Genomic DNA, 27,549 nt, shown 5'->3' on the forward strand with positions numbered 1-27,549 from the left:
TAAAATAGCATAATGTATAAGATTCAATAATGATATAAAGCAATTATTATTTATTGTTTGTATTGTGGTAGCAGCAAGAAATCCCAATCAGAGTTTGGAACCCTCTAGTACCGTGGTCACCAATTGGTTGATCGTGATCGGTGCTTCTACGGGCTGATTGCCGCGGCCAGCCCAGCAGGAGCGCTGTGCAGCCTCGGCAGGCTGAAAGCTGTGGCCCACAAAGCTGTGCCGCGCTCCAGCTGGGCTGGATCAAAGAGGCAAGCTGCCCCTGCAGTTGCCCCTCTTTGTTAACTTGATGGCTGGGATGGGGGAAAAGGCACGCATGATTTTGCACATGCGCATCCCTGCTCTTGCCTCCTGCTTCAGGAGGGGGCTGAGTGGTGGGCACACGTGGCGTGCTGGGAACAGGGCTACACCGCGCTGTTCCTCACGGGCTGTGTACAGGGTCAGAGAACCACCTTCTCCAGCACCAGCCTTGGGCGGCCCTGGGCGCTGCCTGCATTCAAAGGGCTGAGCCAGGCAAGGAAGAGACTCTAACCCCTCCAACCTTTCGCCCTAGTGCTGCTCCCCAGAGGCTGCGAGTCCCAGTGCTATTGTCCTGCCAATGAGTGCGCTGGGGACACAGGGATTGCATTGAGGGGCAAGGGGCAATGCAGGGGATCAGGCTGGGGGGAATCATGGGGTTGAGGCGAGTGAGACTGGAGCAGAGGGAAGATTTGAGGGGTATACAATTTTACTTTGCAGAAGGTGCACTTTCCTTTACTCTCTACTTCTTTGCCTCCTTCCACAACTAGCTATTTGGCTGCATTTTCAGCCTTTCGCCTTTTCTGCATTATTGCCCCAACCCCCTCCAGCCCCACCACACACCCTCTCCTGCTGCTAAACTCCCTTTCCAGACCCTGCGCCCCATCTCCCACTCAGATCCTGCATCCATATCTCATTCACTGGCAGCCCTGTTCTGCACATTGAGTCCCCATTTTTGTTCCCACCCCAGAGCCTAAGGAGGTCCATAAAATCCACTAATTCTGGAATTCCAGAAGAGTAAATCTGGCCTATGGGAAGCCCTGAAGTTCAGTCCTCCCTGCCCCTTCCCTTCACACTGTAGGAGCTGGAGCACCAGAAGAGTGAGGTGCCTCAGTTGGGGGCCATATCAGAGAGGGTTGGGGGTTTGGGGAGTTTTTTTGCTTCTCACTTGTGTGGTCCCCAACTGATTTTTTTGTTGGTCAGTGGCTCCCAACCCAAGAAAGGTTCCCCACTCCTGCCATAAATAAAGAAAACATTCCAACCTTTAGTGTTGGACATAATGTTTTACTTTATTTAAAATGAAGTTTGATCAACTAACATGACAGTTAAATCGCTTAATCTGTTTAATTATTTAAATTAAACCATTCTCCCCAGATGCAGCAGTAGCAAAATGGCTTGGGTGTAATTACATAATTAACAGTGAGTTTCCATTCGCAATGGGTAGTCCACAGAAAGGTTTGGAAAGGGCAGAGCCTCGAGAAAAGGATGCGGTCTTGGGGCAGGAAAGGGATAGATCCTGGCTTGCCCTGACATTTAAGAAGTAATCTTGGGTGTAAAAAGGTTGGAGACCCCTGCTCTAGTACTAAACACCATACATACATGGAATACAGTGAACCCTCGTTTATCGCGGTAGATAGGTTCCAAACCCGACCACGATAGCTGAAAATCCGCGAAGTAGGCTTTGAAAGCCGCGGAGGGGCTCCGGCGGGGGAGCAGCCCAGGCGCGCCTGGGATGCCCCCCCCGCCGGCTTCCCCCGAGGCTTTGAAAGCCGGAATATACGGTAGTACTGTTAACAAACCACCCTTTAATGTACAGAAAAAAGTCCGCGAAGTCGTGAATCCGCGATGGTCGAACCGCGAAGTAGCGAGGGCTCACTGTAAGCTATTCATGCTCCCAAAGTACTTACAGCTAAATAGCTCACATTATCTTTATTTATTTTAACTCCTTTCCCTCTGCCCCCCCCCCCATCTCTTTTTCTGTTAGCTGCATTTTCTGTTTGTCTGTAAGTTCTATAGGGCAGTGGCAATACTTTTTCTGTTCTTTGTAAACTGTGTAGTTATGGCATTTAAATTAAAAGGACTTAAATCACTTCAGCATTCTAAAACAGCATTTTTACCATCACTCTTCCTCTTTTGGAGTCACCAATTATGCATTTTCCTTCTAATAAAAGGGCAAACAATAAATCTTATCTAAAGCTCATCTGGCTAGGCAAAGTGCTTTCTTGTTTATACTTGTTCTCCAAAAGGAGACTTAGGCTTCTAATGTTCATAAGAGGAAAGGCCTCAAATAGACTTTCTCTGATTTGATGCCTATTCAACATAAGAGATGCTTGGATACCATGAGGATGAGCATCAAAGTACATCCACAAATTTTAATGTTACCTCTTTTTCTGCTGTTTTTCTTGACGATTCCTGAAACTGGGCACTGTTTATTTTATTTTCTACAGTTCTCTGAGAATACTGCTTATATCCCTCTTTCATTTCTGCTTCATATTGTTGATATTTTAATTTGTATTTGTCTGTGGGGGGTGGCAGATTTTCTGGTATTGTCTTTTGCTCCAACAAAGAAAGCTAAAAAGCAAAGAATAATCAGAAATAACAACCTCCTGCTGATATACGTCAACACAAAGATTCTTGTACTCATCTATTTTTATCATTAAAGCACTGATCTTTATTGACACCATACTTAAAATTTAGAAGAACGTAAATACTGTTGTATAACAATTTTAGATTGTTCTCATGAAAATCTTCTTGTGTTGCTTAGAGCTAATTACTTTTCTGTGAATAAAGTGACACTGAACCATATCCAGAAACCAAAGTCCACTAGTCATCTCTTGCCAGCCTTTACAGATGCAGAGGACTGTAGGATTGGAGCAACAGCATGAACCCATATTTGGTTTGAAATACTGAATGAAGGGACCAAATGTTATCCAGATCAGAGTTTGAAGTGGTACTGAACAGTCACTGGAGGCTACTCCCTCACCTTCCCCTATTCAGTGTCTGTATAGTTACATCAGTTGGGGTGTGGTGGTTTTTTTTCCTCTCCCAATGCAGCTATGCCACTATGTCTGTCTAGTGCAGACCAAAGCCCTGTTCTAGAACAGTGTATCTCACATTGTGAAACTAGGCTCTACTGGAAGATGTGAATCTCTTTCAAGAAAAGCATAGACAAGCCTATAAAAATGCAAGAGTAAGGAATTATTTCCCCCTCAATGTTTTTCTGAGTATTCTATTGATAGGACATGGGACATGCCACCATAGAACTACGCCCTACATCAATGGAATTGGTTTTTCTGTCGCTGCAGTTAAATCTATAACTCCAGGAGGCGATAGCTATGTCGGAAAACAAATTCTACCAGTGACCCAGCCACATCTAAATTGGGAAGTAGGTCAAACTAACTAGCACATTCAAGAGCATGAATTTTTCACAGCACACAGTGACATAGCCAGATCAATTTCACTGTAGACCAGGAGTAACAGTAAAATTGAGTAGGAAATGACCAAGAAATAAAGAAAAATCTATATTTAAATTAGTTTATCACCTTGTCTTTTAATTGAGTTTCCTACAGGAGGAAAATGTGTTTTTTAAATTTTTCTGGGAAAATATTCCTACAATCAGCCATTTAAAGCAAGCAATGCAGAAATCATGGGCACACTCAAAAATATATTAAAATATATTAGTGGCACTTAACTACCTTTTCTCTTCAAGGCACATTCAGATGGAATAGAAACAAAGAAGAAAATGAGATCTATTCTACTTAGGTTTTTATAAACACATCCGTCACTGTAGTCTCCAGGAAAGAATGAAGAGGATAAAGAGCAAGAGGGAAGGTAAAAGAAAGTAAAAAAGAAGAGGAAAAGAGACTGGAATGTAGACAAAGCTATTTCAAGTTTTTGGTAACATTACAGTAGTAAAATAGATTTGTGTTATCTGAGAATCAATTTGAAAAATGCCATCTAGCAAAAAGATAAATGTATATAGCAACATTCTTCTAAGAACACAGCAATTTATATAGATTCTAACCTGACCACATGCACGTTACGTGAGAGAATGATAAAGATACAAAGAATGTGAGATAACACACACACACATATACAGATTTAGTTCACACTACAAACTTTTACTGATATAGCTAAGTTGGCCAGGATTTGAAGTAGGCAAATCACATCTACTAAACTGACATAACTATGACATCAAAATCTGTTGTAAATGTCAAAATGTCAAAGAATTAGTGCTTCTGTCAACTTAGCTATTGTCAAACAGGGAACTGATTTAGTTATGCCAGTAGAACTCGTTCTGTCAGCTAATCCTGTATGCCCACCAGGAGGCTCTGCTAACATAACTATGCATGCAAAAAATGTTTAGTATAGACAAGCTGAGAGACAGAGAGAGAATGTGATTTGCAGTGTCCTAAAACTGTCCTAACTGGTGGTCATTTCATATAGTATAAGTTAATCAATGTGAGTTGCTGCATTATTAACAATTGCTGAGAAATTATAAAAGGCTTTACATTGTTCCAAACAAGGTTCCAGTCTACACTCGCAGCAAAATAATGCTTTCTAAGTATCCAGTCCTATAAGCCACTTACTACTCATGCAAGTGTCCCATCTGACTTCAGTGGATTATTTGCTTAAGGACTGCATAGATGTTCTCATGACCAGACCTTCAGATAGTCAGACTGCTCTTATGGACACATTTTTTGTATTAATTGTTCTTGGGTTTAAAGAAAAATAAACATTTTTAAAGAAATACCAAAGGATGTCTAATTTTCCACCAGGACATACAAAGAGGATGACTTCCACACCAAAACAACAGAAATATAACGTAATTTACTAAAATTTGGCATATACCTCTCACCCTTACCTCAGAAAATAATCCTGTAGATTTTTTACAGGTCTTGAATTTGTCTGAAGCTTAGAAATCCACTTCTTAAACATATATTGACCTCAGAAGGTTGGCCTTTACAACCCCAGAACTTTCCCCACACCCCACTTCTAATAAAAAAAAATCTGATAGTTTCAAAATTCAAATGATAGCTTTATATAATGACATAAGATTAAAAGCATGGCATGATTTCATCATCATACAAAAAGGTTAAAACCTGTGATACATGATCTGAAAATTGAACAATCCTCTGCTATTCAATTGTTAGGGTGCATTTTCCAGCTATTTACCTCCATTTTCTTCTGACAAGATTTTCTAGTCATCTGTTTAATAGAAAGGAAAAAGAAATGTTATTTTAAATAGCAATTACCACCACCTTGCTGCATGAATCAAATGAAAATCTGTCAAATATATTTTCCCAAAGTTAAACAAAACAGAAAAATGCAAAGGATACCTCTTCTCACTATCAAGTAACAATGACTGAAAAATGCTCAGCACAGCAATTATCAAAATGTGTTAATTTCAGCAATTTGGATTTTTGAACATCTCTATAATTTTCCAGAAAGCAGCATGAAAAACTGAGTAACAGATTTTCCTTTTATGATAACTACTTGTAGCCATTAATTTCTTTAAAAACTTTAGATTCTTACTCAGTACCTAAAGAGAAGAATACTGATGTTCTATCTGGATTTATTTAAATATATATATTAATGTATGTTGTCAGTCAAACAAGATATTATTCTGAAATTAACTCAATTATATTTGAAAGACAAAGAAAGAAAAATGTGAAGAATAAAGTTTCTTCACTCTAATTCAATAATTTATGAGTGGTCAAGATCAACTCAATCGTCCACACAATAAATATTTTTTATTTGTAAACAGAAGTTATTTTTCATAACTTATGTTTAAAAACTATTTCTTATTATGGTTAATTATTTTAATGTTTTCTGATTTACACAATTTTTGTAAGATTTGTTTAGAAGTAGAAATCACAATTTTCAGATGCTTTCAAAATTGTTAGAAACAATCTAACCACTAATGTACAAATTGTTAGTAAGAAAAATTAAAAGAACTAAAGAGTATAAATCAACAGTCTACAATAAATGGTTACTGTGATGAAGAAAGTTTGAAATTTCTGAAGAGCTTCGTAGCAAAAAACCCTTGATCAGAAAGCACTTTGACTAATAATACTCTCCTATTTTTTAATTTAATTACACAAATGGAAAGATCTAAAGTGTGTCATAAAATTAGATGTACTTTATTTGCTTCAACTCTCATAAAACACAGTATTAAGATATTAGCAATGACAAATTGACCTGTTGTGTCTGATAATGCTGTGCATAAGGCGTCTGTAATGGTGTACCCCAACTAACAGTTGAAGAGGAATCTGGAGGGCCAATGCGAGGATACCTCTTACTGAATGGTATGTAAGAATTTCCATCCTAAAACACAAAAGAGAAGAGGGTTATTAGAATGTTTTGGCAAATTTCTGCAAACTTTTCAGATAAAACTAACTCACGATTACCTCCTCATCTGAAGATCCCAGCTTGCCTAAATCAAGGCATGGCACCCTGCAGAAAATTAAAATATGGGTTTAGTAATGCTTCAACACATGCTCTTGTTTTCAGCTGAAGTACAAAAGGGAACCTTCAGCTATTAAAGTGTTTTCCCTTTCACAAAAATACCTTCACTATAAACAATTGCACTATAATTGGAGAGGGCCTACCTGACAAAAGTCTCTACCAATCCCTTCACTTCACCTTGGGAAGTGGCAACTGAGTCTCCTCATCCTCAGTTGCAGAGAACACTGGCAGCTGTGAAGGGCCCCTGGATGGCTCTATCTTCACTTCCAGCCTCAGCTAGTTCTAGCTAGACCATTCTGGCTCCTTTTCTTTTCACTCCCCAGTAGGAGCAGCTGCAGCAAGATCAGAAGCCAGGGATTTATCATTTCCCATCATTACTACTGTGGCAAATTCTCTCCCCTCCATAATTAGCCAGAGGAGAAGCAATGGGGAAGTAAAAAGTGATCCTTTTTTAATATAGTTCTTCAAAACTAACTGAAGGGATTTAGCACAAGGGATTTAGTGGAACGTTACTATACTCCAACTAAATAACAATAGTGACTCCTCATTCAGTTTAAAGAAATCAGAAAGTCCATTAAAATACATTAAAGCAATCCTATACTTTTACTTCATTTTAGACACAATCCTCTTAGGTGGTGAGTATCTTTACCACCCTCTAAAGCAGCATTTCCCAAACTATGGGCTGTTACCAGGCCACGGGAAAAAAATACCGGGCCTCAGCGTGGCTGTCAGGGTGTTCCAGGCTTCCGGACTGCCCGTGCAGTGCCAGGTTCCCCAAGCCCTCAGCCAGGCTGGGCAGATGCAGCCACATGTTTCAGGCTCCGGGCAGAGGCATAGTGAGGGTTACCAGGTGAGCTCTTATTGCTGGCTGTGGAGGGGGGAGGAGGAGTTGGATATGGGCTGCAGGGAAGCAGGGTCAGGGCAGTGGAGCTGCCCGGGGGCGATAGGGAGGGGAACTGGCCGGCGGAAGCAGGGCTGGCCGGGGGGTTGGAACTGGCTGGCAGAAACAGGGCTGGCTGGGGGGAGCAGGAGCAGTGGGGCTGGCCAGGGGATATCGCGGGGGAGGAACTGGCTGGTGGGGGCAGTGAGGCTGGCTGAGGGAGATCGCAGGGCTGGCTGGGGAACTGGCCGGTGGAAGCAGGGCTGGCTGGGGAGGGAGGGAGGGTGGGCTGGGGAACTGGCTGGCAGAAGCAGGGCTGGCTGGGGAACTGGCCGGTGGAAGCAGGGCTGGCTGGGGGGGGAGGGAGGGAACTGGCTGGCAGAAGCAGGGCTGGCCAAGGGGGTGGGAGCAGTGGGGCTGGCCTGGGGAGATCGCTGGGGGGGGGGGGGAATGCCTGGCGGGGGCAGTGAGGCTGGCTGGGGGAGATCACGGGGATGGCTGGGGAACCGGCCCGCGGAAGCAGGGCTGGCAGGGACAGCAAGGCTTGCCAGGAGAGATTGAGAGAGAATCGGCTGGTGGGGACAGTGAGGCTGGCACAGGGCGGGGGGGGGGAGGGGAAGGTGGGGGATGAGGGGTGAGAGAATCGGCCAGCGGGGAGGGGGACAGTTCAGGGCGCACCCAAATCCTGAATAAAAATTTAAAAGCAGTGTCTTTTAAATATCCCCACTGCTGACAGTGAGGTTTAAAGGCACTACAGTGTGTCAGAATGGAGAGACCCTGGTGCATTCACCATCAGGAACGAGAATATGGATAAAAAATTCCAAAGATGGTGTCAGCTTTCTGAAAATAAATGAGCCCCTTTTCAATACACGATGTGGTGGTGCAGGGTTTTATTGGATTACAGTCCATTTTTCCAATCCATATTCCCTTAACTTGCTGGTAATAATGTTGTGGGTGGCCATATCAAAAGCTTTGCTAAAGCTGGCTCTGGGGGCTTTGGGAGGACCAAAACCAATATATTTGCATATTTGTCATTTGCTTAATGAATATGCAAATATGCAAATGAATGTTACTGGTCCTCCGAAAGCTCGCAAATGGATTTACTGGTCCCCGTGTCAAAAAGTTTGGGAACCCCTGCTCTAAAGTATGTCTATGCTGCACACTCTTTACAGTGGCCTGTATTTCCTTCTGGAGATGAAGATTCTCAGCATTAATGAAAGTGCATTCAGGGTCTTACTAGATTATGCCCTTTGGGTTCAATCCAATGCCCACTAACTTTCTAGGGGAGGCAGATCAAACCATAAGGCTTTGTCTATATTGCACAACACTAGTGGTTGCATACAGAGTATGGATAGCTACATGCCACAGAAAAAAGTAAAACGTGTTCATACTACAGTCCATAGCCACATGCATCAGTGAAAGTCTTTGGCACTGGGGATGCAGAGAGGAAAGGCTCCCTCTGCTTCCCCCAGCCAGAGCCTTTCCCCACAGCTCTCTGAGGAAAGGAAAGACTGGTAGTGTAGAGGCAGCAAGACATTGTCAAAAACAAGCAGGGAGTGGTGCCATGTTCTGAGTTGCGTAAAGTACATCTTATAAGGGTTCACAGGTATTTTTACTAAACTAAGCAGTCCCTCACCACATGCACTGGTATTTGCACTAGGGGTATAAGCAAGGAGTCAACTAGTTGGCTACTCAATAAGCAAAAGGTTATTAGGTAGCAGACTGGAGTATTAACTTCTCACTTCCCTCCTCCCCTTGCTGCGTCTATGAGAGGCAGGGGGAGGGAACAGGAGTCGGTGCTGGGGGGAGTTGGCTTAAAAGCTGGTTCCTCCAACACCATCTCCACGGTGCCGCCTGCCCCGCCTGCTGTCTCTATCAAAGGCAACAGGGGGGAGATAGGGGAGGCCGTTGAAAAGCAGCCTCTACCCACAGCAAGTCAAGGCTTGCCAAGGGCAGAGGCTGCTCCAGCAGAAGCCCCTGTTCACTGGGGTCCCAGTGGGAGCTTACACACACACACACACACACTGTGGACAGGGGCTGCTACTGCCAAGCAATCCCTATTCACAGTGGCCCGGATTGGCTGCCTGCAGAGGCTGCTCCGGCAGCAGCCCCTGGCTACAGCAAACAGAGGCTGCTGCCGGAATAGTGTCTGTTCACAGCAGACAGGACTGGGCGCCACAAACTGAGTCTCGTGTTGAGTCCAGCAGCCCGAGCAGGCCTGACTCGTGCTGGTCCAGGACACTGCACCTCTGCATTTTAAATGTAGTGAAAGCCCAGCAGCTCTTACTACAGGCAGTCCCCGAGTTACGCGGATCCGACTTATGTCGGATCCGCAGTTACGAACGGGGCCCTCCCTCTCCCTGGTCTCCAGCAGACCAGGGAGAGGAAGCAAAGCGGAGGAACACGCGGGTAGCGGACAGCCCAGACGCGTCTGGACTGTCCGCTGCCCGCATGCTCCGCGGCTTTGCTCTGCTTTGCTCCCCGTCCCCCTGGTCTGCAGACGAGGGGGACGGGGAGCAAAGCAGAGCAAAGCCACAGAGCCCGAGGGCAGCAGGGCAGCCACAGCGCATCTGGGCTGTCCCGCTGCCCCCGTGCTCCGCCGCTTTGCTCCGGACGCCTGTGGTACAGCAGCTGGGGCACTGCCGGTTGGTCCCGTAGCGCCGCTCTGGGCGCTACTGGACCAACCCGGCAGCACCCCAGCTGCTCTGCCCCAGGCGTCCTGATTCAGCCACTGCTGGTCAGTTTCAGCAGCGGCTGAATCAGGACGCCTGGGGCAGAGCAGCTTGGGTGCTGCTGGGTTGGTGCAGTAGCGCCGAGGAGCAGCAGCGCTACTGGACCAACCCAGCAGCACCCCAGCTGCTCTGCCCCAGGCATCCCCAAGTCAGCCGCTGCTGAAACTGACCAGTGGCTGACTACAGGAAGCCCCTGCCCCGGGCTTCCTGGAATCAGCCGCTGATCAGTTTCAGCAGCAGCTGACTTGGGGATGCCTGGGGTTCTTAAGTTGAATCTGTATGTAAGTCAGAACTGGCGTCCAGATTCAGCCGCTATTGAAACTGATGTTTCAGCAGCGGCTGAATCTGGACGCCAGTTCCGACTTACATACAGATTCAACTTAAGAACAAACCTACAGTCCCTATCTTGTACGTAACCCGGGGACTGCCTGTACATTTAAAATGAAGAGTTGCAGCACGGGTGGCTCCCTGAGCCAGCACGAGCCAGGACTGCTCAGTCACAGCTCAAGCCTGCTATGCAACTCCCCCATCAGGCTAGCTATGCTAACTAGAACTGAACTACTCTAACAACTAAACTAACAACAGATTTTGAAGTACTTGAAATGCAAGAGGCTAAGAAGCTCCAACAACCTTCAATGGCGAGAAGAAGACTGTAAGAGGGTGGGAGGTCAGCAGTATTTTATATACCAAGCCCCAAAGGTGCCACACCAGGGAGCTTCAGAGCCGACCCAATGGTAATGCTAAAGGGAATATTCTCCAGTGATGTGTGCGTGAATACATCTCTTGGAATGCACATGAGCAATCACTCAAAGAAGAAACAGTACTTGTGAAATATATCAGATTTCACTGTCAAGCAAGCCTTCTAACAGCAATCCAAGTATAGTATGAGCAACAGTAGTATATTTTTTCTCTCACTTTGTTACCAAAGTTTTTCAAAATTCTATTATTAAAGAGTCACTTCTGCAACTGAAAGACATGCTGACTCTCCAGGTCCATCCAGCCAGTGAAGAATGATAGTTCAGAATATACACAGAGACAGAACTATCCCTTCCTTTATCCAGCCATTCCAAGGTTATATTTAATACATATTGGCAGAATGGTATGAAGAGCCAAAATGGTTATAAAGATTTTTTTAAATAGGCCAGTTCAGTCTCAAATATGGCATTAATAATAATATATCTATTTTCTGGCCTCAGAATCCCCAACTTTGGAAGTACTTTAAAAAAACATCTTTCAAATCATTTGTTAAAACTCTTTTTCATGATTGTTTCTCTGTATTTATAAGAAACTATCCATAAGGAGCATAATGGTAAAAAGTATAAAGGCTAGCTGGCTTACAATTAGAAATAACACCCATGACCTTAGATAGTAACCAAAAAAGTAAAGCACTATCATCCAACTTTTAAATATTTGAAAGAAAGCAAAACGTTAATGAACAATCACTAATAATGCTGCCTAATTGCCATTCATCTCAATGAACCTTTCCAAAAAAAACCCTACTTTGCTGAATTGAAATTTATACAAATACATGTAACTTTTAAAAGTATCATTTTAAAGAAAACAATTAAAATTTCCCGTTAAATATAAAGTATAGCCAACTGGTTTATGCTGATAAATTTCATCTAACTCCTTGATTTATATATCAGCATAAAGACTTAGGCTGTGTCTACACTGGCACGATCTTGTGCCAAAGCAGCCGCTCTTGCGCAAAAACTTGCTGCCTGTCTACACTGGCCGTGTGTTCTTGCGCAAGTAAACTATGATGCTCCTGCTCAGGAATAAGCCCTTTTGCGCAACGTTCTTGCACAAGAGGCCAGTGTAGACAGGCAACATGAATTTTTTGCGCAAGAAAGCCCTATGGTTAAAATGGCCATCAGAGCTTTCTTGCGCAAGAGAGCGTCTACACTGGCATAGATGCTCTTATGCAAAAGCACATGCCAGTGTAGACGCTCTCTTGCACAACTACTTTAACGCAAGAACTCTTGTGCTAAAGAGTTTTTGCGCAAGAGCATGCCGGTGTAGACGTAGCCTGAATGAAATAAGAAAGCTTAACAAAGTTACTTATTGCAGAATAAAACAGACAGCTCATAAGCAGGAAGAATAGACTTACTCAGCTGGACGAACGCCGTGAGTTGTTTTTGGTCTCCATCCCTACAAAAGCATCAGAATATATAAATACATAAATAATGATTTAAACACAGAGTTCTGTCTTTTGAGGAGTGTAAAACTGTGATACAGACACCGATAAACATCTGTCAGACAGAGACAAACACTACAACCGCTTGATCGAGTATTCTTAAAACTTAAATACCCCCTTGGGGAAGTGAAGAAAAAGGTTAACAGAGCCAGATAATGATCCAGAAGTCACTTAATTCAGGACAGGCCCAACAAGGAAAACAACAGACCACCACAGGTTATCACCTACAGCCCCCAGGGTGTGCCTAGACTACAGGGTTTGTTTTTTTTAAAAGTGCCCTTTTTTCGAAAAAACTTCCCCTGCGTCTAGACTGCTGCTGCATTCTTTTGAAAGTAAATCGAAAGAATGCAGCAGTTTTTTCGACCACAGAAAACCTCGTTTTATGAGGAAAAACGCCTTTTTTCGAAATGGCTCTTTCGAAAAAAGGCGGTATGTAATGCAAACTGATCTTTTTTGAAAAGGAGCATCCAGACTGCCAGACTGCACATTGCTTTTTTGAAAGTACCGGTTGTAGTATAAACACTCTTTTTTGAAAGAGGCTTGCAGTCTAGACATAGCCCCAGCTAAAACCTTTCCAGTACATCACTGACAATCTACAACCCATCCTGGAAAACGATCCCTCATTCTCACAGACATTAGAAGACAGGAGAGCCTCCCAACCTGAAGCAAATACTTACACAACACACCACAGAAACACTTACCCAGAAACCTATCCTGGTAACAAACCCTGTTGCCAACTCTGTCCATGTATCTATACAAGCGACACCATCACAAAACCTAACCACAACATCATGTACCTATGTGATATATGCCATCATGTACCAGCAATGCCCCTCTGCCATGTATATTGGCCAAACTGTACAGTCTCTGTGCCAAAGGATAAATGGACACAAATCAGAAATCAGGAAAGGTAACACACATAAACCAGGCGAGGAACACTTTAACCTCCTTGGGCATTCAGTAATGGATTTAAAAGCAGCCATCCTTCTACAAAAGAATTTCAAAACCCCATTACAAAGGGAGACAGCTGAACTGTAGTTCATTTTCAAATTCAATATGATCAATTTAGGATTGAATAAGGATCTTAAATGGTTAATGTACTACAAAGGCAATTCCCCTCTCTTGATAGTCACATCTCCACACCAAATGCTGTGAATGAGCCAGTTCCACCCCAACTTGATTAGCCTCATTAACACTATATATACACACACCCCTGCCTCTGTAACTTCCACTCCAATTCATCCAATGAAGTGGGTTTTACTCACGAAAGTATATATCCTATTAAATCTGTTAGTCTTTAAGATGCCACAGGACTCCTCCTCATTTTTGCATATATAGACTAACAGCTTCTCATCTGAGACCTTACAGAACAGAATCTGAATCTTGTTTCCTGTTACTTACTTTTTTTAGCTAACAGAAGGCAGAAGTGTCACAATGGTTACATTCAGAACCCTGAGGAAGAACAGCGAAGAATAGGCATGTTCCCTTTTGCAACATAACCACAGAGGTGCCTATTGAATGACAGGGTTACAAAACAGTATTCTCACAAGAATACTGGTTGGGAAGATGCTATTATTAGAACAGATCTCAGAGTGGAATACAGAAAGGCATCTTCTATGTCAAGCAGGAAAAAGGCAATCTGCCACTGTTGACAGGTCTAAGTCCTGGGCACCCTAATGTGGACACTTAGCAACAAGGAGGAAGTTAAATGGAAGTATGTAGTGCGAGGACAAAAAACAGTTATTGATTAGCATTTGTTTAACTATTTTTAACCTATAAATGTGAAGGGCACAACACCTGGGGGCCGGGGAAGAGAAATATCTCCAGTACATAATTAAAGTATTAATTTTCAGTATAGTTACAATTAAACTAATGGCTACCATTATCTAACCCTGTATTTATACCCACCAAGACTGTAATTTATTTACTTTTAATACTTACCCTGCAAGTTCAACTTGTTTTCTTTTATATTGCAGTAACTTTAATAGGGTTGCTTAAACTATGCTATTTTAAAACATAATATGGAGCTAACAGGTCTGTAAACTACAACGGAACTATCTATGGGTGTGTTTTTAAGTAAAAATAGAAACATTAAGCTTTCTGTAAACATACTTGACTAAGTTTCTTCCCCCTTGATGCCAGCTCAGCTTGCCTTCTAGGAGATGCAGCAACTCCTTTAACCTCCAAATCCATGCAAATTTGACTATGGCCTTCCAATAAACTGTAAATAAAAAGATATGAAAATCATAATTTTTCTATGTAAATATTATTGTAAAATAATTAAATTACACAATATGCTCCTAAAACTCACAACTTGGTCATTTTATTGCATGATTAGGCTGTGAAAAAAGTGTCAGACTGTGAAATAAGCCTTTTTCCGATAAAATCTGATCTGCTTCATGCTGCTGGGAATGGCTCATCCAGGGGTCCCTAGCTGTATTTCCCCACCAGGCTGGGAAGGAACAGGACTTGGCCTTCCCCTGTATGGCCATTCTCGTGGTTGAAAGAAGCTCTGGAATTGGGGAATCGTCCTGTAGGTTCCTGCAACTGAAGGTGGTTTGTGGAGGTCCGATCTGAACCTTGCTGCTGGGAGTACACCAGCTAGGGGGCTCCTAGCTACCAGTCCTGTATGGCTGGAGAGGGACCAGACTCAGGACTCCCTCTTCACCAGCACAGCTGCTCAGAGGAGATAGGGGAACAGACTTACCTACAAGTTAGGGATGTTAAAACACATTTAATAATGTATAAGTGTAACTGCTGAAAATTTATATGGCTACACATGGGGAAGCCAATGTTCACAGGGAACTGGCACTGGCTCCGGCTCCCACCTGCTGCAGTGCGGGAGGACAGGTAGCTTTCCCGGGAGTCGGTGTGTGCCAGAAGCTGGCTTTTAAGCCAGCTCCCCACACATACTGGGAGCCTGCGTGTAACTGTGAGCTAAGCATGTTAAAATGAGATTATCTGGCTAATCATATAGTCTATACAATTTGTATCATTTATACAATTAGTCAATAAGCGCTTCTGCAGAGCTGCAATGGGGGTAGCTCCAGAGGAACTGACTCAAGCCGGGACCGAGCAGTCCTGGCTCGTACCAGCTCCAGAGCCACCCGAGCTGTGGCTCTGCATTTTAAATATAGTAAGAGCTGCTGGGCACAGCAATCAGCATGAGCCAGGACTGCTCAGCTCTGGTTCATGCTGAGTCCAGCCACTTCTGTTTGCAATTGACAGCCCTGGCCACTGCAAAGGCCCCTGTTTGCGGAGGGCCCAGCTCCTCACTGGGACCCCTGGAGACAGGGGCTGCTTCACAGCATCATTCCCTATCCCCTCCCTCCCCCCCCCCCCCACACACACATCCCAGCAAGGAGGAAGGGCGCCACAGAGAGCACGGGGCAAGTGGGGACTGTTTGAATCCCTGTTCACCCATGCTCCCTGTGGCTCTTCTTCTTTTGAAGTATACAAGAGTCCTGGAGAGCTCTTGTAAATTTCACAATTAGAAGTGTCTACAATGGGAACCAGAGCGAGGGAGGACTGAAGCAGTACCCACGCGTGCCATTTCCTGCTGTGCCTCTGCCTCCCCTGCCCCCCCGCAGAGATGGTGCTAGGGGGGAAATGACTTTACTGGTTTCCCCAGCACCAGCTCCTGCTCCCCCTTCTTGCTGCCTCTCTCTGATAATCTACTAGTCACTTATTGGATAGTTGACTAGTCGCTTACATCCCTACTATGAACATTAACTGATGAGCCCAGGCTCACTGGTTAACCATGTGCGCAGTTACACTTTCACATCCCTACTACAGTTACCTCTTGGCTTGGGACCAAACAGTGAAAACAGTGAAATCTGAGAAGTTTACATCCGGAGATGAAACTGACAATTTTAAAACCCTCTGGCCATGAAATTGGTCAAATGGCCCATGAATTTGGTCAGGTTCTATCAACGATCTACGGTAATGTTGCATTGGATGACCATCTCCATAGCAACTCTAAACTTCACTCCTCCTTGCCAGTGTTATCTTTTACTGGTAACAGTTCCTAGCTTCTGTGTTAGCTCCAACCTTCAGTCCCAGAAACTCTAATTTTCTCTTCACTTTATTCTCTCATTAGTCCCCTCTTAAAACTAGTATTTGCAATTTGTATCCAATATATAAGCCTTCCCCATCCCTGACTTACAGCCTACATAGTTTATCTAGACCAGAATACTTACAATGTCCTGAGAATTGTTAAGAATACCCTAGCTGGGAACCTGAACAGCTCCAAGCCCTCCCTTCATGGCACACAGCGTTCTCTCTGCAGAGTGTCCTCACCTATCTTGGATGGTTCTGCATGAACAGTTAGTTTCCCTTCCAACCTCAAGATTCCCAGACAGCAAACACCCCATCATGTACTTTCTAAACCATAAGGGAGTAGAAGTTGGCCCTATTTTCAGTTACTCAACAGGTGTTAGTTTCAAGCGTTTTCTACTCCTCCTGAAGATGAAGTTAAAGTGAGAATGCATCTATCTTTTCATAACCACAAATGTAAGAAGATTTTCATAATTTTAACATAGAAAATTGTCAAATTAGTGTATATTCATTATTAGCAGGGCTTGACACATACACTCGCCCGCTTGCCCGTGGCGAGTAAATTTTACCAGCTGGCGAGTGCAGGGGCGGACTGGCCTGGTGGGCCATTGTGACGGGCTGGCCAAAGCCTGCACTACGGGCAGCGCGGCCCCATCTGATCCGCTGGCCGGTGTAGGAGCAGAGCGCCACCAGGAAGGGGGAAGTGCAGCGACTCTCAGTGCCAGGATGCCTGCGTGCAGCTCCAGCGCGAGGCAGGGCACGAGCCAGATGGCAGGACGCTGGCATGACGTGGTGTCCTGACGGATTCAAAAAGGCTCCAGCAACCCCGCAAAGTGGAAAGCAGAAGCCAGGTGGGGCCAGGGCCGGGGCTGTGCAGAGAGAAGGGAAGGGAAGGGAAGGGAAGGGAAGGGGAAAAATATGGGGAAGGGGCTTGTGCTGAGGGGAGGGAAGGAGGTCAGGAGAAGAAGAAGAAAGAGGAAGGCACCAAGGGACAGAGGTGCAGGAGAGACAAATGCCAGGGGGCCAAGTGCAGACAATGAGGAAAAGGGCAGGAGGGGAGGTGTCAATGAGAGGGGGGACAGGGGTGATGCTGGAAGAGAAGAGGGTAAGGGCATTGGGGGCTAGAGAGGGAGGGGCGGTGCTGGGAAAAGGCTTGGAAGAAGGGGTGGGTATGAGGAAGGTGGGGATGGAGCAAGGCATGTGTGAGGGAACGGGGGCAGAGGGTTGTGAGGGGGTGGGTATCAGGGAAAAAGAGGGCAAAGGGGGCAGGGGCAGTGAGGGAAGGGGGAGGCACCAGGAGGGTGCAGGTGCCAGAGAATTCTGAATGAAGAAGAAGGGCAGACACCTGAAGGGGAGGGACCAGCACCAGAGGAGAGAAGCAGGGCAGGTGTGTAGAGGGAGGTGTTAGGAGAGGGATGAGGAGGGGTAGCTCACATGATCAGAGTGGGGCTACTGGAGGAGTGGGCACAGGGGGGAGAGAACGGCTTGTGGAGGGGGGCAGGTCTCAGGAAGGCTGAGGACAGTGAGAAGGGCAGGAGTAGGGACAGCAGAGGAGGGTGAGGAGTTGGGGAGCAGCAGGCACTAGGGGAGCTGATGGAGCAAGGGGAGGAGACATGGCAGCAGAGGGAAAAGGTAGAGATTTATAAGGTATTTATTAATAACTTATTAGTAATTACTGTTCTTATTAGGAATTTATGCCATAAAAAAAACACTTTGGGGGGGCGGTGGCGAGTCCCTTTTTTGTCTGGCGAGTAGGGTTTTCCATAATTTGTCGAGCCCTGGTTATTAGTATTTGCAAATTAATTTAATCGGATTTTTAAAAAGTATTTTTATATTGAGTCAAAATATTTAATAGTATGTGTTTGCAATGATTTAACCACCACACACAAAACATATAAAAGTTTTACCTTTATAGTAAGAAAAACCTTGGTAAGAAGAAAGCTCACAAGTTAACTATCTTCACTTCCCAGTGGACAAGTGCCCATTTCACAGAAACACTACCACCAGGTGGAACAGACTGTTTAGTATAAGTATTTGTAACCAGACTGATATGATCCTTCCCCCCCCCCTTCCTCCCTTCACCAATGTCTAGCTAACCAGACATACTCCTCTGCTTTTTCCTTCTTCCCTGACCTTGGCTTTCTTAGTTACAATTTATTAAACTTTTTATCATGCCTTTGGTTTGTTATCTGTAGTTTCTTGTACTCAAGGCCACGAGGCCCCATTTTGCTTAGAAATCATATTGCTTATGAATATGTATGTAACCTGTGGAATGTGTGTGAGGTGTGAATGAGAACTATCCAACCAAAAAGGCAGTTTAAGATCTCTGACCTTTTAAGGCAAAGACCCTGCAAGCAGATAAATTAACTGAGAAATGGCCAGAAAATCCCTCTTCCCCTCCCCTCCCCCCCAGACGAGATGTAACATCATATCAGAAACCTGGAATGGGCCAGGAGGAAGTAAAGTCTCCTATAGATTCGAAGGGATCTTCCAAGGAACATCATGGTCAAGTCTTCAGGAAGCTGATGCCTGGCCAGTACTTCAGCCACCAGCAAAATCAAAAGTAATGTACACCGCACTTGCAGCCTACCTCCGAACTGCCAGCGCGAATGTGATGTGTGTATCACTTTGCTCTTAAGAATCTGTGCCAATAAACAACCCCAAAAGCAATACTGCTCCAGCCCACCTTTTGCCTGGGTTTGCTCCTCAGAAGGTCCAAGGAAGTGCAAAAGTATTGAGCACATACAGTAGAGTCCCTATCATCCAATGTAAACGGGACCGACACATGGTTGGATTACCGAATATGTTGGATGATAGGGACTGCTGCCAGGGAAGAAGCGGCCCTGGCAGCAGCAGCCGTCCCTGTGCTCTCTAGGAGCAGCTGATGGGGCTCCTGCCTGGGCTGCATCTTCCCTGGCAGCAGCACATCAGCTACTTCTAGAGAGCATGGGGGCAGCTGCTGCCGCCGGGGAAGAAGCGGCCCTGGCAGGAGCCTCAGCAGCAGCTCCAGGGCACGGGGTAGGAGAACAGTCCCACTCGCTGCCCCGTTGTCCTGGGCAGGAGCAGCAGCAGCTGCTCCAAGAGAGCGGAGGGGCAGCAAGCGGGGTTGTTGTCCCCGCCTGCGCTGCATCCGACCCTGCAGCTCCCAGGGACAAAGTCCCCGGGAGCTGCAGGGTCGGATAAAGCGGAGTGTCGGATAATCCAGATAAAGGGAGTGTTGGATAATCCAGATAAAGCGGAGTGTCGGATAATCCAGACTCCACTGTACTCTTATCCTAAGGAACCATTCAAGGTAGGATGACCCACTAGAATATGTGCTCCTTACACTAAATCTGTTTCACCTTGCATTTAGCCCTATTGCTCAGGGTAGATTCCCAGATCCAATGAAGAGGTCTGGTGAGGCTCCAAAACTTGCCTCTCTCACCAACAGAAACAGGCAAAATACAATGTTACCTTGCCCAGCCCACTGTACCAATCTTGTTAGTGGTCTGAAAGGAAAGGCAACAGGATGAATAAGGTAAGGGACTGAAATCGGCTCATCCTTAGTTTGATCGGCTCATCCTTAGTTCTCTGCAACAGGTTGGTAGAAGCGTGCAAGTGATATTAAGGCTCTGGCTGTGGCACAGCCCTATCTGGTGAGTGATACTGCTCACAGTACTGCCAGCTAGTGTTCCGTGCTCTCCTTAAACCTCCTCCCACAGCCAAGGAATGACATGAGCAGCTCCATTTTTTCGGCTGTTTTGCTTTTTAAGTGTCTCACCCCTGGAGCTGCAGACAGAAGCTTGGCAGCAAGTGCCCCCCACTAGCTCAGACACCGGATGGGAAACAACAGGCACCCGCTTTATTGTTCCACTCGCAAGTTTTCGGGGCTCGAGGTCTCGTTGCGTGTGAGGTGCGGGCTTGGGGACACGGCCCTGGGGTGGGGGCGGGCAGAAGTAAACCCTGGGGCCGAGGCCGGGCGCCGTGTCCCGGGGGCGGGGCGCCACCAGCCCCTTGCTCGAAGCGGCACCTCAGAGCCCCGGGACCCCGCGGGGGGAGGGGGGAGGGGAGGACTGTCCTGGCGCGGCAATGGGGTGTCTCCGCAGCCCGGGCGGGGGAAGGGCCACCCCGCAGCTGGGCCGCGCCCTGCCCGTTGCCTAGGTTTCCAGTAAACAAAGACGGACGCGGCGGGAACATGACACCCGCCTCTCCCCAGCTAGGGGGGCGGGCCGCAGCCCACGGGCGCAGGGAAGGCCCCCGGCGGTCGGCCCCCGCCCCCAAGCGCGCACGCGCCGCCCGCTCACCTTTGCGGCCCCCGCCCCTTTCCCCAAGCCTCGCACCAGCTTCCCCAGGCGCGCACCTGCAGGATCTCCCGCGCGTGCACTCGAGAGGCGGGGACGCGCGCAAGAGCGGCGGTCCTGCGCTCCCGGGCGCGGCCCACTCTGGTTCCTCCCAATAGCCACGCCCCCACCCCTCAGCCCCCGCCCTGCATGGGATGCTAGAGCGGGGCCGCGAGTGGAAAGTCTCAGGCTCCCGGCTGGGAGTGCCCGCCGTGCCCCCAGGGCACTGAACAGCTGACTGGAGCGGGGTTGGTCACTCTTGTTATCCTCAGGAGCTAGTTTGTGGCCCAGCCCTAGTTTCACAAACCACGTAGCAAAATCTCATAACTTCATATCCAGTGACGTCTCAGAGAGGTCGCTGTGTTAATCTTCATCTGCAAAAACAAGTCCTGTGGCTCCTTACACATTTACTAGGGCACTTCATCAGATGAACAAAGGGGGGGGGTGTTAATAATGCTAAACAAGTCAAGGTGGAAGTATGCGGGTCTGGCCCACGAAAGCTCATCATCTAATAAACCATCTTGTTAGTCTTTAAAGTGCTACATTGTCCTGCATTTTGCTCAGTAAGAGTTGCTGTTGCCCTCACTCTGCCGCTACACCAGCAGCCTGTTAAGAGTGGCAGAGCTCAGCCCTTGCTCTTAAAGGGGCCATGCTGGGGGGGGGGGGGTTGTGTGTTTGTTTTTTGGTTTTTTTCTTTATTTTTTTCCTTAATGACTTTCAGGGTCCCTTTTTTTTCCCTATACAACTTTGGTCTCTCCCCCTCCTTTTTTTAACAGAATTTTTTCCCCAGTGTTTTTTTTTGGGGGGTGGGAGGGGAAGGGGGTATTTTTGGTTAAACCATCTGGCAATCCTAGATGCAGGGGAGCCAGTTCTGTCGAAAAAAGAGGCCTCCAGGGCTATGTCTAGACTGCAAGCCTCTTTCGAAAGAGAGCGTCTAGACTGCACGCAGAATTTCGAAAAAGCAAGCCGCTTTTTCGAAAGAAAGTACCCAGTGAGTCTGGATGCTCTCTTTCTAAAAAGCCTGTTTGCTTTCAAGAACGCCTTCTTTCAAAAGAGCACTTTCGAAAGAAGGCGTTCTTCCTCGTGGAATTAGGTTTACCACCGTCGAAAGAAAAGCCACATTCTTTCGATTTAATTTCGAAAGAACGCAGCTGCAGTCTAGACGCAGGTGAAGTTTTTTCGAAAAAAGGCTACTTTTTTCAAAAAAAACCCTGAGTCTGGACACAGCCCAGGAAAAACCCTGGTGGACAATCTTTCCCCAGTAAGCAGAACTCTCTAGTTTAGTTCCTGTCTCCAGCCAGGAATTAAAGGCACAGGCATCCATTTAAGCCACTGTGCCAGGAAGCCGGCTGGAGAGTAGCACAAGTGGCCACATTTCTCACCCTGCCAGAACTGGTACCCAAGATGGCACAGCCACAAGGCTCTGGAAGCACCTCTCTTCCTTCCCAGGATCCACGCAAGGGGAGCAAACGGCGTGCACCAGCATGGTCAGGGGGTGAGATCCAGTCCTTGCTTGAGTTGTGGGCAAAGGAGGAGTCTCTCCAGGCCCTGCACTCACGTTGGCGTAATGCAGACATCTATGGCAGGATGGCCACTGCATTGTCGAAAAAGGCAGGCCACCACCCTCGCACCCTTGATCAGGTGAGGGCTAAAGTAAAGGAGCTACGTCAGGGCTATGCACGGGCCCGTGACGCCAGCTCTCGCTCTGGGGCAGCACCTGCATCCTGCCCCTACTATAGGGAGCTCCACCAGATAATGGGTGGTGGGGATGCACAATCTCCAAGGCACCTGATGGAGTCAGGACTAGAGATGCCTCCAGTCACCCAACATGAGCAGCAGGAGGACAATGATGACCAGCTGGTCCAGGAGAAGGAGGAGGAGGAGGACAGTGTCACCATCACCCTAAATCTGGTTCCACAGGCCCAGGACTCCTCCAGCACATCATCTGATGCCAGGGAGGGTACATCAGGTGAGTGATGTGAGGTTGGTGCATGGACACGGTGGGGGAGGCTGGTTCACAGGGGATGGGGCATGATAATCACATGTAGTGCTTGGCCTGGACAGTGTGCAGCTGTCCAGTCAAGCATGTGCAGCGGCAGTGTGACACGTGGTCACAGGAGCCAGTCCCAGATCATGCATGGCCCAGGTGCGTCTGTGTGGTTGCAGGGTGAGGGGGAGGACAGGGATGGGTAGGCCTCTCCAGACCCCTCTCGTGAACCTGTGAACCTACTTTAATGCATACTTCCCTGGGCTGCTTATCCATACCATCCTTCTGTGTCTCTGGCCAGTTTGGTTAGATACTGAGGGAGAAAGAAGACATGTTTTTCTCCAAAAAGACTCTTCATAATGTGTAAATAGGGTAAAGTCTAGATAAATCCATCAGGTTTTATTGTTTTATGGCTTGGGAATGTGGATCTGATGTCTGTGCAGCTCAAAATGGGATTTCCTTTCTTTTGTAACTAAGTCCTTAGCCCATGGGAGTCCACCATGAGCACAGTAAGGCTATGTCTAGACTGCAAGCCTCTTTCGAAAGAGAGCGTCTAGACTGCACGCGGAACTTTCGAAAGAGCAAGCCGCTTTTTCGAAAGAAAGCACCCAGTGAGTCTGGATGCTCTCTTTCGAAGAAGCCCTATTTACATTCAAGAACGCCTTCTTTCAAAAGAAGCACTTTCGAAAGAAGGCGTTCTTCCTCGTGAAATGAGGTTTACAGCCGTCGAAAGAAAAGCCGCGTTCTTTCGATTTAATTTCGAAAGAACGCGGCTGCAGTCTAGACGCAGGTGAAGTTTTTTCGGAAAAAGGCTACTTTTCCCGAAAAAAACCCCTGAGTCTGGACACAGCCTAAGTGGTAACTTTTTCCATCAAATCATTATGCTTGCAACAGGAATATTGTGTGATAATAAAAGTGTTGGTTTTTTTAAATAAACTGCCATTGTTTCATTTCTGTGTCCTAGGAAATCTGTCTGTGGGATCTGCATGCCTCTGACTAGGGGATAGCAACCGCAGACTGCAGTTTGCATTTTCTCTGTCTTTTTCAAGCACTTGGTAGAAAAGTGCTTGGGGTGTCCCAGGGGTTGTTTTCAAGTGTCCACCCTTTTGTGGGTTCAAAGGCACTTGATGGTGGCATCAGAATCCCCAAAGTACAGGTGTTAGGATTTTGGGGGGGAAGTTTCGTACTCAAGCCTGTGGAGATCAGGGTTTGGGCTGCTTTTGTGGACCCCCACTTCTGCATTCATCATGACAGAGTGGGGAATCAGCCTTGACACGGGGCCTGTGTCTCAGAGCGTCCCCTCTAATAAGGTGGTGTGTTCAGGGATGATTGACTACCTCTCTCTCTTGTCCTCCACAGCCTCAACGGCCGTGACTGATGGGAGAGCCACACCATCCCAGCCAGCCAGCTGCAGCGGAGGGAGCCGCAGGCACTGGCAGACCCACCAAGAACTGATGCGCCAGCACATATCAGTGCTGTGGGACATGCACAAGACCTTCATACAGAAGTTCCAGGAGGAGGCTGATTGGCGTGAGCGCATGCTCGCAGAACTGGTGCGGCAGGGCAACAACATTTGCGCTACAATTAGGGAGGTCATGGCCCCCTTTACCGCTCCCCCTGCTTCTGCCCCCTTTGCCACTCCCCCTGCTCCTGCCCCCATGACTCCCCCTGCTGCGGCCCCTTTGATGCTCACCCTGGTCCCCTTCCTCCCCTGTCCTCCCTGATTCAGCTGCAGCCCACCCTCCTGTACTGCCCCCTGTTGTCCCAGGCCCCACCCAACCTCGATCATGCAGAAGACCCCGGACCCAAGGCGGCAGGTGCAGGCACTCCCAGTCCTGAGCTCCCTTCCTAGTTCCCTGCCTCCCTACAGCTTCTCACCTTCCCTCTCCCCTCCCACTTCCCTTCTCCAGGTTTACCCCCGCCCCCTCCCCGAGTTTTCTAAGATTTATTGTAAATAGTTAAAACATGTTTATAAGAAAGTTTTAAAAAAATTATCATTGATAACAGCGTTTATTTTAAAGTTCCAACAGAGTTTATTTTAAAGATCCTACAAAGTTTTTCGTCAAGTAAAACACAGTGTCTGTCTTGATTTTCTGGGGCATTGAGAAAGGGTTAGTGTTATGTTGGGAAATGTATTGCGGGGTGGGCAAGACACACACCCCCATTGGGTATGCCCTGGAGAGAGTTAGTGGGCTCCTTCAGAAAACCTCTTCCTCAAGGCCTCCTGGATACGCACCCCCAACTGATGTGCTTGGTGGATGGCAGCTGTCCGGGGCAGCTCAAAAGGCCTCCCATCGCCACCAGCCTCTAGGCCCCACCCTGGAAGGAAGGCCTCCCCTTTGCTCTCCACCAGGTTGTAGAGCACACAACACGCGGCCACCACGTCAGGGATGTTGCACTCCCCCATGTCGAGGCACCTAAACCTCCCCTTCAGACACCCAAATGTGCATTCTACCTGCATCGGAGCCCAGTTTAGATGTGCATTAAATTGTTCTTTGCTCGGATCAAGGTGGCCAGTATAGGGCTTCATCAGCCATGGTATCAGTGGGTAGGCCGCATTACCCACAATGCAAGTCAGCATCTGGAGGTCCCCAGGAGCAAAGTCCCGCTGTGAGAAGAATGTTCCAGCCTACAGTACAGGCAAGAGTTACAAAATATGCAGGCATCATGTGCGCGCCTCGACCAACCAACACAAATATCAGTAAATTGTCCCCGGTGGTACGTACATATGTACGTACGTACGCACGCACGCACGCACACGCACACACACACAGAATGAGAGGGGTCCTAAGCCCTTTGAAGGTGCCTGCCCCACTCACCCTCTCTTTCCACCCTCAGATCCAGGAGCCACTCCCCAGGAGGCCAACTCCCAACAAGCAGCAGGGATGGGTGAGGCCAGGACGCTGACCCCCGTGCCTCCAAGTCCAGGCCTTGCCCCCACTCATCCTCACCCTTTTCCAATGGGCCACCTTTTCCAAACTGCCCATCTCCTCAGGGACTGTCTCCCGACAGTGCCTTACCTCCATCAAGATGGCCCCAATGGTAGACCTGCCCACACCAAACTGGTGTCCCACTAAGCGGTAGCTGTCGGGCGTTGCGAGCTTCCACAAGGCAATAACGACCCTCTTTTCCAGGGGGATGGCGAGCTGCAAGTGAGTCTTCTGTCGCTGGAGGGCAAGGGCGAGCCAGGTACACAGCTCAAGGAAGGTGGCCTTACGCATGCAGAAGTTACTGAGCCACTGCTGGTCGTCCCACAGCTGCAACATGAGGCAGTCCCACCAGTCAGAGCTGGTGTCCAGACTCCAAAAACACCTCTTCAACATGAGGTTCGGGGGCAATGCCAGTACTCCCAAATCTGAAATGAGGGTCTCAAGACCAAAGTCTGACTGGTGCTGGGCCAGGACCGTTCAGGCGATGCATTGCAACTGCTGCAGAAGCTGCAGCATGGCAGTGTGGGACCATCGGATGGCCAGAGGCAGCTGTGGCTCAATGGCCAAAAAAACCAACCAACCAAACAAACAAAACCAAATACAAAACACAAATAAAACCTATGACATCCAATATAAAAAGTTGGGCACAGCAGGCACTGCTAGACCTTTGCTGCCCTCAAAGGGGATTGCAAACCAGCCTACTACACAAGCACAGGAAGGGCTGTCCAGGGGGGTACCTTTCAGCACGAGTCTCTGCAGCAAGGGGCATGCTGCAGCACTAGGAAGTAAATGTTGCTCCCATGCCCTGACAGAAGTGGTTCCGGGTGCCCTTTCTGTCAACAGCGCGTCCAGGCAGTCAGGATGTTCTCTTTTGAAAAAAAGGATTGATTTTTCGATCCGCGTTTGCAGTCTGCATGCTCTCTTTCGAAAGAAGTTTTTTCTACTCTCCCCCTCCCCTCCGCCCTGCCAGTGAGAAGCATGATCTGGTGCTGCAGCTGCGCTGGGTTTCCCGTTGCATGGGAGGGGGGGAGGATCTCTCTCCCTCCCCACTTTCCCAGGAACAAGAGCATGCTGCCTGGAGGCTTTCCCTGCTGCAGCAGGGTGCCAAGCCAGGTAAGCGTTCCCTCTCATGCCCAGACCCAGCATTCATATCCCCCTCCCTTCAAGAGCCTGCATTCCCAGCTTACTCTGACACCCTGCCCCACATCCCTTCTTGTACCCTCCCTCCTGGCCAGACACTCTGTCCTAAGACCCCTCTTGTACCCTCCCTCCTGGCCAGACAACTCCGCCCCAAGCTTTTTCTTGTACTCTTCTTCCTGCCCAGGACATTGCAGATCATCTCTGTGATTTATACACAAACATCATGAAGTATTTTCCAATCATAAAGGACAACAACTGGATTTCAAATCCATTAAGTATAACAGAAAAACTGACTGGCTTTCCTATGCAAGATTATGAAAACCTAATCGAAATCACTTCATATAGCCACTTAATACAAAAATGTAAAGAAGTTTCTCTAATTACGTTTTGGGGCGGCTTATGTCAAGAATATTCAGCTTTATCAAGACGTGCAATTTGTCAGTTGTTAACGTTCACCAGCACATACTTGTGTGAAACTGGATTCTCAAGTTGTGCAGCAAAAAAACAAAATACAGAAATCGACTGAATGAAGTGCCAGATATGCAAATCCAACTTTTGAGTATTAAACAAAATAAAAAAAGAATTTGCCAAGAAAAGAAGAAAAACCACTTTTCACATTGAAAACTGCCAATATAATTCATATTAGTTTTTGAGCTTTATTTTTTTGTACACACTAAATGTGATTTGTTTGTAAATATGTGCAATTAAACTAAATGTTGATCTCATGCATTTAGCATTTGTTCATTATTAGGGCTTGCCGAGCGGCGGCGAGCCCTGCTCGCCAGCCACGTAGTTCTGCGCTCTGCGCATGCGCAA

At 47.1% G+C, this 27,549-nt stretch overlaps 2 protein-coding genes across 8 annotated transcripts in view; one reads left to right on the forward strand and one right to left on the reverse strand.

Moving 5' to 3' along the window:
- Positions 1-20,852, reverse strand: part of CAPS2 (calcyphosine 2) — a 67,406-nt gene extending 46,554 nt beyond the window's left edge. The window contains exons 1-7 of one of the 5 annotated variants that reach the window (XM_075931990.1): positions 20,697-20,852; positions 14,414-14,522; positions 12,215-12,255; positions 6,435-6,480; positions 6,226-6,351; positions 5,200-5,232; positions 2,407-2,595 (exon numbers count right to left, since the gene is read on the reverse strand). In XM_075931990.1, coding sequence (XP_075788105.1) covers positions 2,407-2,595; positions 5,200-5,232; positions 6,226-6,351; positions 6,435-6,480; positions 12,215-12,255; positions 14,414-14,494 — 516 coding nt within the window. In that variant the 5' untranslated portion in view covers positions 14,495-14,522; positions 20,697-20,852. Of the gene's footprint in view, positions 1-2,406; positions 2,596-5,199; positions 5,233-6,225; positions 6,352-6,434; positions 6,481-12,214; positions 12,256-14,413; positions 14,523-20,640 lie in introns of those variants that run through there. The other 4 variants (XM_075931984.1, XM_075931995.1, XM_075931999.1 and 1 more) reach the window with 4 other exon arrangements.
- LOC142829885 (uncharacterized) lies at positions 20,109-27,429 on the forward strand. 3 transcript variants are annotated; one of them, XM_075932029.1, is made up of 3 exons: positions 20,109-20,249; positions 22,126-22,645; positions 24,023-27,429. In XM_075932029.1, the coding sequence occupies exons 2-3, from the start codon at positions 22,264-22,266 to the stop codon at positions 24,385-24,387; spliced, it is 747 nt and encodes a 248-aa protein (XP_075788144.1). In that variant the 5' UTR covers positions 20,109-20,249; positions 22,126-22,263; the 3' UTR covers positions 24,388-27,429. The 3 variants fall into 3 exon arrangements, 2 of the variants coding, with proteins under 2 accessions (XP_075788144.1, XP_075788137.1); XR_012904783.1 differs by lacking the exon at positions 20,109-20,249 and having other exon boundaries at positions 21,547-22,645; positions 24,023-26,706; positions 26,918-27,429; XM_075932022.1 differs by lacking the exon at positions 20,109-20,249 and having other exon boundaries at positions 21,547-22,645.
- Positions 27,430-27,549: the final 120 nt, after the last annotated feature.

Source organism: Pelodiscus sinensis, chromosome 1, assembly GCF_049634645.1.
Source record: "Pelodiscus sinensis isolate JC-2024 chromosome 1, ASM4963464v1, whole genome shotgun sequence".
In the NCBI taxonomy this organism is placed as follows: Eukaryota; Metazoa; Chordata; order Testudines; family Trionychidae; genus Pelodiscus; species Pelodiscus sinensis.

Excerpts from the sequence above, each read along its gene's own strand:
- LOC142829885 (XM_075932022.1), top strand. The coding sequence starts at position 22,081 with ATGGCACAGCCACAAGGCTCTGGAAGCACCTCTCTTCCTTCCCAGGAT. Across the intron at positions 22,646-24,022 it reads TGCCAGGGAGGGTACATCAG|CCTCAACGGCCGTGACTGAT; the intron begins GTGAGTGATGTG and ends TGTCCTCCACAG.